General features: G+C 48.5%; 1 protein-coding gene across 3 annotated transcripts in view; it reads right to left on the bottom strand.

The window, feature by feature from the left end:
• Positions 1–1,883: 1,883 nt before the first annotated feature.
• Positions 1,884–9,389, bottom strand: part of HNF4A (hepatocyte nuclear factor 4 alpha) — an 80,003-nt gene continuing 72,497 nt past the window's right edge. For 2 of the 3 annotated variants that reach the window (XM_075901253.1, XM_075901252.1), the window contains exons 8-10: positions 6,844–7,080; positions 5,208–5,357; positions 1,884–4,025 (exon numbers count right to left, since the gene is read on the bottom strand). In XM_075901253.1, the coding sequence (XP_075757368.1) occupies positions 3,883–4,025; positions 5,208–5,357; positions 6,844–7,080 (530 nt within the window). In that variant the 3' untranslated portion in view covers positions 1,884–3,882. The remainder of the gene's footprint in view (positions 4,026–5,207; positions 5,358–6,843; positions 7,081–9,389) is intronic. The other variant, XM_006132241.3, reaches the window with a different exon arrangement.

Below are 9,389 nucleotides of genomic sequence, written 5' to 3'. Positions count from 1 at the left end.
GGATATGGCTGCTGCTGTCCAGAAAATGCTTAAAATCTGAGGGTCAGTAAAGGGGAACAAAGGATACACCAGGTCAGAGATAGTGGCAAAAAATGAACTAAGAACAAAATGAACCATTGTCATGGGAACCATGGAATGGCAAGAACATTAGAAAGGGTAAAACATTGTCCTGCCAGGCCCAGAACAGCCCAGAGCTTCTTCAGTCATAAGTGCTGGCACTTGGGATACAGGGGGTGCTGCATCATGCCCCTGCCAACACCCATTCTACAAATTGTTCCAGAATCCCTATCTATGGTTGTTTTGTGTCGGGGGTAAAAGAGGCGGGAGTGTTGGGACAGGGAAGTTAACTTGAGGCAAGTGTTTTTTCTGAGAGAGAGAGAGAGATAAAGAGAGAGAGAGAGAGAGAGAGAGAGAGTGTGTGTGTGTGTGTGTGTGTGTGTGTGTGTATTTTCCGGCACAAACTGACGCTAGCAAAGGTAGGGACTGTGCTGATTTAAGATTAACTAGGCAAAAGGTAAACTCAGTGGAGCAATTTGTGGGCAGCAGGCCAGGATCATGTATTGCTTCACAAATGTGATGTTGACGGTGAAGTTATTGAACATATACCCAGGTAAAACAATGGCAGCATGCCACGCTTGCTGGGCCAGATTGAGCGAGGCATGGGCTCCGTGGCATATCGCTAGAGCCAAAACGCTGGCCCTATTTGCTTGTACCGAAGCAGACTAACCACACAGATGCCCTGCTGTGTGATGGGAGATGGGAACTTGCCCTGCTACTTCCTTTGCTGACTCTGTTGAGTAACTGCAGAATGGCGTTCAGGTTCCAGGACTGTTCAGGTTCCAGGCCAACTAGTGCCGGCCTTCCAAGCTTTGAAGGTGTGTTGATCTGGACCTGGACTTTTGGCCAGACCCTGGCTCTCTGATGGGCCCAAGTAGCAGCCGTAAAGTCTGGGGAAGCTGGCTCTGAATTTGGGTCCTGGGCTCATTCCTGCTGACAACTTTCCACCTCAAAGAGAATCAGTCTTCCAGGTGGCCTCACAACAAAAGTAGCCCCAGAATGCTGCCCCACTAGAAAAGAGACCTAGAACTGTCCAACTCTTGAGCTGCCCTTTGTTGGGAACGGCTTGCGGAGATTCCCTGTGAGAACCTACAACTGAAAGCCTCGATAGCCTATCAACTGATCAGTGACTGTCTTTCTTCTGGCAAAGTCTCAGTCATTGCAGAAATCTAGGGGAGCACGGGAAGTGTTCTAGCCCCGCCCCTTCTGTCGGAGCCACTGCCCCTTCTGGGGAAGCCTGAGTCCACCTGAGAAATTTGTGAAGTGGCCTCCCTTCAAAAATTATTGTCCACCCCTGTTTTAGGCATTGTAGGCCCGATTCTGCCTTCTTTTACACCCCCTGGAATGGGTGGCTATGGAGGGTGGAACCTAAAGCAGTGTTGCCACCTTGAAATGTTCAAAAATCATAACTCAACCCCTCCCCCACTGATGTGATTTCCTTAAAAATACCCAGGAATCTAAGTGAAATAGATTTTGGCTCCTTTTTCTTTGCTCTCTGGTTTCTGAATCCTCCGGGTACAATTGTTACACGTGTTCAAGTTTTTCTCTGGAGTCACAATGTCCAAAAAGTTCCTTTTTTAAAGTAAATTCTCAAGCAATACTATGCGTCCAGTATCTGGGGGCTTTAAGAAAAATTCCAACCATTGTGAGACTTCTGATAAAAGGAGCCAGCAACACTGCGAAGTGAAGGCTCATTTGATTGATGGGTCAAATTCAGTCCTGGTGTAATGGGGAAAAGGTATGCACAGTACCTTATGACAAAGTTAACAAGGGTTTGGAGTTTATCCTCTCCATAGAAAAAAATCCATCCAAGAAAAGTTAGAAAATATTTTTGCATTTCTTTCTTTTTTTATTAATACAACTGTAGTGAAGAAATATTTCTCTGTTTCCATTGGAAGGCAGTAACCAGCAAAAATTAATGAACCGTATTGGGGATGTCTGGTGCGAATGAAATGTGCACTGAGACATATTCCCCATACATTACCTCTACATACAGGAAAAGTTGGGGCAGTTGGAAAAAGACGGTCTCATTATTCAGTTGTTCACATTTAATTTCCCGATCATAATCAATGTGATTTACAAAATAAAGTCTGGAAAATGATTAGATTCATCACCGCAATAAATTATTCAGCAAAATGCCATCAGGTTGACAGGCAATACAATACTTTGATACCCGTAGGCAGGGGCGGGGTGCTGCATTTTTGCATTTGAAATCCAGGGCCCACATCCACAGCCAGTGTAAATCAGAGGAACTCTTATTGACATCAGCTGGGGATTCGTCCCAAGAGCTTTTAGCAATTGTGACTCCACCACTTCTTGATGTTTCCACTGGGCCAGGACCTTGCAGAAATCCAGTGTGTGGTCAGGAAAAGTGAGTATTTCCCCAGGAAGAGATTTCAGTTTTTAGGGAAGGAGAAATTGCCAGCTTCATGGCCTTCTTTCCCTGTGGTGGTGGGAGCTGCAGGGAATAGCACCAATAGGCTTCAATGAGCAAAAGGAAAACACAGGCAAAGTGAAACCAGCGAGGTTCCATGGCAAGGGTCTAGGCCAGGAACTAGGCAGGATATTTACATAATAAAACGTTTCTCCTTGACCCCGTAAGGACTTTATAGCAGAGCTTGAGGGTCTATGGGTTTCTAATTGCCCTCATGCTTTGTGGGTCTGTACCTTGCAGACTGTCACAACTAATCTCTGTCATGACGTAAAACCTTATAAACCTGTGAGTGACCAGTTATCCAGACACTCCCCAGCCATGAGGAACATGCAATCCTGGTCCAATCTTTGTGTCTTGGGTCCGTCCATCGCTCATCTCTCCACTTCTGATTTCCTCCCTACTCTCTGTCGTGCCTCCACCCACCATAATCTCCCACAAACAGGCTGCAGATAAGCTTTTGCTTATAGTTAAGATGTGTGAGTATAATTAGGAGGCACGGACCCAGCCAGATTTCCAGCAATCACGCAGGTGAGATCTGTGTGGTATTTCAGGGTGCTGAGCAAATATTGTCCCCTCCCGATCTCTGTCCTTCCCAAGACCATTAGCTGAATCCCAGAACCATCACTCCATTCCCTTAACGCATGTATTGCTCCCATGACTCCCTTAGCAAACGTGCCGTGGTAGCATAATGGAGGAATTTGCTGCTTTGCCTCCTTCAGTTGCTGACACGGGGAGGGAATAATGATGCTGGGGTAAGAAACCCCAGCAGTACCCCAACATATGGAAAGTCTGAAATAGCAGGGAATTCCAAAGCACCAAACTCATCAAGGGGACCAGGCTGTGCTTAAATATTGTCACAGAGGGTTATTATACCCTGCCCACCCCGGTCTTTGGAATGATGCTTCCCAGCGAATTTCTAGCTCCATTAATGTTGGCTGAAATTTGGGACTATTCTGAGAAACTTTAAAGACAGCAGGAGGCCTCTCTGCCCTTCATTCAAATGAGACATCTGTGTTGGCTAAGTCCGTTCTTTTAGTAATGTCTGGTTTGCTTTGAACCCACTCCGAGGCAGTAAAAAGTGGTCAAGTGCCACTTCACAGGCAAGCAGTCAAGGCAAATCTCAAGAGTCACTGGCAGGCATGAGTTTCAGTTCCAGCCCTTCATACGAGGACTAATGATTCACTATGGTTTAACTCCCCGATATGTAACTCTCAGCTGGCCCACGGCACATGCTCTCTCTAGCTGCACAAAGCGAGCCTTTTGCGGTCTTCCAATAAACAAGCTGATGTGTTTGTGCCTGTGAATCCACTGACATCTTCCGTCTTCACTGGGACAGTCAGTCTGTTTTCCCCAGCACAGTCTTCCACAGGCTGGTTTCTTTCTGGGAGACTCTAGATGACTTCTTGTTTTGTGATGGTGGGTTGGGGGATTGAAGTGGGCTGTTTTGCTACAGTAGCGATGGCCCCGGGGAGCAGCTTGTATTGCTCAGGTCCTGAGCCTGCAGGCGGGGAAGGCTGTGGAGTTTCCGGAGTGGCTGCCGAAAGAAACACTGTGTTACAAAGGCAGTAGGAGAAGATGCTACAGGACTACAAGGACTCAAGCTGCAATATTCAAATCTGAATCCCAAATCCATATACTCCAGAGTTTGGGGAAGGGCTAAGGACTTGGGTAGGGATCCTTCTAGTGCTGGCACAGGCATCACAGATGGAAGAGAGGTCAACTGCTCTTCCGTGAAAACATGGTTTCCAGGGGCTACGCACAGTCTCCATATGTGTCTGCCCCTAGCATCGCTGGAGGAGTCCACAGCAACAAACACAGAATCAGGGGTTCTGGGCCCGCTTTTGACTCTGCACGGAAGACTCACCTTGTAGGTTGCATTTGAATGTCATCTCCAAGATCTAGCTTTGTGCTGTGGCCAAGCAGACACCCCCATGTTCAAGCCCCCTGATACGCAGGGTTCTTTGGACAGCAGGACGATGGGGAGGCCAAGGAAATTAAAACATTCACATACATTTTACTGGCTTTTCCCCAGATGTACAAGGTCTAGTCTTTGGGCACGTGATCTAATCAGCACTCAGGAGTCATGCACTAGGTTGGTCTATTAGGATGCATCTACACAGCACCCTACACTTGAAATAAGATATGCGATTTGCGCTATGCAATTTGCGTATCTTATTTCAAAATGATTTAGAAATAGCTTATTTTGAAATTTGGTGCATTTACACAGCACCGAATTTCAAAATAACGCGCTATTTCGAGCCATTCCTTATCCCTTGTGCAACAAGATTTACCAGGATGATGAAATAGCGTGTCCGTTATTTCAAAATATGGGGTGGCTTGTGTAGACGTGGGGTAACTATTTTGGGATACCTTCATATCCTGACAGAGCCATGCAGTGTAGACGTACCCTATTAGTTGCCAAATTAGGGCTCCTGTAAAAACGACCATCTATTGGGGAGCCTTCCACTGAATCAAGCACTCAAGCTAATCGACTGCACTCTCACCACCTCCCTGGGGGTCTGTCTCTGTCCTTCTGCAGAGGCACTTCTAGCAGGGCCATAGTATCTGACTTGCATTGCTGTAGCTTTGCCGTGTAGAAAATGCCACTCCTGGGGTGACCTGCCTGTTGTTTCCAATTCATACACATTCCATTTAGCTTAATTCCAAACAACCCAGGTCTGTCTTGGCAGCTGTCAGTGCTTCTAGGGATACTTACACATCTGCCCATTATGCAGCTGCGCGGGCATCGTGTTGGCTACGATGACGTTCGTCCCCAAGTTCTCCTGGATCAGATGAGGGTGCAGAGGGTGGTGAGCGTGCGGGGTTTCACTCGACGAGCCTAGAACCATTGCAGTGTCAGTAATCGCTGGCAGGACACAAGAGGAAAGGACTCGACTGTCCAAAAGAGCATAGATCTGGAGAGCCAAACGTGCACAGCCACGCCAGTGCTTCCAGGTGCACTATTGTGCAAATGATCGGGACACATTCCCTCCCTGTCCTCCACTGAGATCTCAGTGCTGCTCTGCCTCTACCGTAGCAACACCATCTTCTCTTCTCTTGGGATTCCGGGGAAGAGCTATTTGCAGGGTCAGCAGAGGGGCAAACTGCTGCTCCACTCCATGCATTGCATCAGGTTAACTGAGCTTTCAGCAGCTAATAATAAAGCCAGGCCCTGCTTTTAACCATTCCCCTTTAACGCATGTAATGTTCTCATGACTCTCTTAGGGTATGGCTACACTAGCCACCCTAGTTCAAACTAGGGTGGCTAATGTAGTCATTCGAACTTGCAAATGAAGCCTGGGATTTAAATAACCCAGGCTTCATTTGCATGTTCCCGGGCGCCGCCATTTTTAAATGCCCGGTAGCTCGAACTACCTCCCCACGGCTACATGCGGCACGGACTAGGTAGTTCGAATTAACACTCTTAATTTGAACTACCGTTACTCCTCGTGTAGCTGCGGGCAGGTAGCCATACCCTTAGAAGGAAACAAGACTTAGGTAAGTAGCTGACTCTGTCTCTTGGGAGATGCATCCTCTGAATGTGCACAGGGGTGGTGTAAGGACAGAGGGGCAAATTGTCATGCTGTTGGGAACAGAACCTTCGCCGCCTGGAGCAACCTGAATGGAACTTGGGAGGGGCACCGGTTGCTGGAGGGAAGGATTTGGAGGAGGCACAAGAAGTCAGTCTGTGTGCTCATGGCTAGGAATGCTAACCTGAAGCTCTGTAAATAGCTGCATAAATCAGAGGCACTGACTTTCTGGTTTCCCCGGGGTGCTCAATCTCTGCTCCACTCCAGGCCTCACCCTCACTTCTCCCCTTCCCCCAATGATCCACCGTGCCTCTTCCCACTCTGTTTGGCCTTCTCCCCTGAGTGCGCTCTGCCCTCGCTCTGCCTCTACCTGTCCCCTTTCCTTTCCCTTCTTCCAGCAGCTCGCATGCTGGTCATTTGTGGGTGGGAGACCCGGGGGGGAGCTAATTAGTGGGGCTGTCGGTGGGTGCTGAACCTTCACTATTTTTTTCCCAGAGGTGCGCCAGCCCCAGAGCACCCAAGGATCCAGTGCCTACGGCATAAACAGCCAGCTGTGTTTCATAGGAACGGATCACATGGTACATGAAACACAATACAAGCTGCAGGGGGAGGGAATTACATGTAACGCAAGCTGCACCTTCTGAAGGAAGGTAAATGGTCAGCTTGGGTTGATCTGCTCAGCTCCCTGCCTCCGGAGGTCTGAACATAGACCTGGGAACCCAGGACGCTGCCCCCTCCCTTCTGTTCCCTGCACCCTGTAACGAGAGGGTGATGGGGTTGCGCTGAGGATTAGGGCTGTAGAGGCTGTGCTCTGATACTCACCCCCCAGCAGCATTTCCTGCAGTAGGTTGTCAATCTTGGCCATGCCAAAGAGTTTGACAAACTGAATCTGCTCGATCATCTGCCAGGTGATGCTCTGCAGGGTGGGCAGCAGAAGCAGCAGCTCGCCAAAGCGGCCCCGCGAGTCGTACTGCCGGTCGTTGATGTAATCCTCCAGGCTGACCTGCACCTGGTACCGCATCCGCTTGATCTTGGTGGGGTCGCTCAGCCCTTTGGCATCTGAAACAAAGCCCAAAATGAGAAATGGAAGGCGGTGTCCCAAAGGAGAGGCCCTCTCTAGGGCAATGAGCTGGGAGCTCAGCCTGCCACTGGCTCTCTCTCTGGCTCCCTGCAGTCTGGTTTTAGAGACATTCATGGCTCCTTTTCGAGGGCTGAATTCTCCCCTGCACCCAGGCTTGGCTTGGCACAGAGGCAGGAGCCATCAATAAGGCAGTCATGCCTCCATTGTTCTGCACCAACCTTGCCTCAGCATCACAGAACCATGGAACTGGAAGGAACCTCGAGAGGTCAAGTCCAGTCCCCGGCCCTCACGGCAGGACCGAGCTCCGTTGGTGCTGCCTAAGGGCTGTGCTAGCACCAGTAATGCACCTAACGCTAGCACAGCTCCAGTCTGCCACCTCCAGACCTGCCTCAACCCCATCCTCACCTGGCACCCCCTCCCCACCATGCAGGAGGAGGTGCTGAGCTGGCACAAGAGCCGTGTTCTCCAGCCTTAGATGAGGAGAGAGCTCTCCTCCACAAGGGGAATCTCCGCTGGGCATTTAATGCTGGACTCTAGCCTGTGTGCCATTTGGGCAGCACAAAATACCTCTACCCTCCTAGAGAATCTTAGATTGGTAGGACTGGAGGGGACCTGGAGAGGTCAGTGAGAGTATGTCTACATTGCACCGTAGCTCGAAACAATTTGAGCTATGCAAACTGTGTATCTTATTTCAAAATAGCTTATTTCGTACTATGGCGCTGTGTAATAACCCGCTATTCCAAAATGTCCCTTGCTCCTCATGGAATGAGGTTTACAGGGATGTTGGAATAACAAGCCCGTTATATTTCAAAATAACGGACTTGCTGTGAAGACGTGGGCTACTCTGGTATCCTGAAATAGCATTGCAGTGTAGACGTAGCCTTAGTCCTGTCTCCGGCACTCATTGCAGGACTAAGTATTATCTAGATTAGTGGTTCTCAGCTTATTTGCCATTGTGTTATGTGAGCTGCATTTAATACTACCTGTATGGCCTTGAGGCTGTAACATGGGCTGCAGCTGTGTGCTGATTGGGTCGCAAGTTGAGAACCAATGATCTAGACCACCCCTGACAGATGTTTGTCTAACTACTCTTAAAAACCTCCAAAGATGGAGATTCTACAACCTCCCTAGTCAATTTGGTCCAGGTTTTAACCACTCTGGCAGTTAGGAATTGTGTCCTAATGTCCAACCTAAATTTTCCATGCTGCGATTTAAGTCCACTGCATCTTGACCTATCCTCAGAGGTTAAGAAAAAACATTTTCCTCTCCCCTCTTTCCAAGGGTTTTTAGGTACTTGAACACCATTATCACGTCCCTTCTCAGTCTTCTCCAGACTTAAACCACATTTTTTTCAATCTTCCCTCTAGACCTTTAATCGTTTTTATTGCTTTTCTCAGGATTTTCTCAATTTTCCCACATCTTTCCTGAAATGTGGTGCCCAGAATTGGACACAACATTCCAGTTGAAGCCTTATCAGCATGGAGTAGAGGAGAAGAATGACTTCTCATGTCTTGCTCACAACACTCCTGCTAATACATTTCAGAATGTTCTTTGCTTCTTCCTCTTCCTCTTCCTTTTTTTTGGGGTGAGGGGCAGTTACACTGTTGACTCATATTTAGCCTGTGATCCACTATTAAAACAAGATCCCTTTCCGCAGCACTTCTTCTCACACAGTTATCCCCCATGTTGTATGGGTGCAATTGATTGCTCCTTTCTACGTGGGGTATTTTACACTTGTCCAAACTGAATTTCATCTTAGTGACTTCAGACGAATTCTCCAGTTTGTCCAGTTCATTTTCAATTTTGACCCTATCCTCCAAAGCACTTGCAACCCCTCCCAGCTTGGTATCGCATGGTCCACAAATGTTGTAGGTGTGCTTTCTGTGTCACTGTCCAAATCACCAGTGAAAATATTGAACAGAACTGGACCCAGATCTGATCCCTGCGGGACCCCGCTCGATAAGTCCTTCCAGCTTTACTGTGAGACTGTCTCCTACACTGATGGTTCAGCCATTGCCTGGCCATGGATCCAAAGTCCTGCCCCTTCAGAATTGCTCAGACACTCCACTGCATTCTCCGCCCCTTGATATACGGGCTGGGTGTGGGGTGGCACTAGCTCTGCCCCAGTTCGGTCGGGACTGGTGTGGTATATCGGCATGCAGACTGGCCACTGTTACCGGCATTTTCCCAGAGCTCGCTAATTACAATCCCTTGGCATTGTCAGCCAGGGGTGCTGCTTTTTTAACTGTATCCACGGGGGTCAAACTCCTTTGTCATGATAGGCCTA

This window comes from Pelodiscus sinensis, chromosome 18 (genome assembly GCF_049634645.1).
Source record: "Pelodiscus sinensis isolate JC-2024 chromosome 18, ASM4963464v1, whole genome shotgun sequence".
Taxonomy (NCBI): Eukaryota; Metazoa; Chordata; order Testudines; family Trionychidae; genus Pelodiscus; species Pelodiscus sinensis.
Note: the sequence above shows the minus strand (reverse complement) of the source record. Positions and strands in the feature narration are given on the sequence as shown.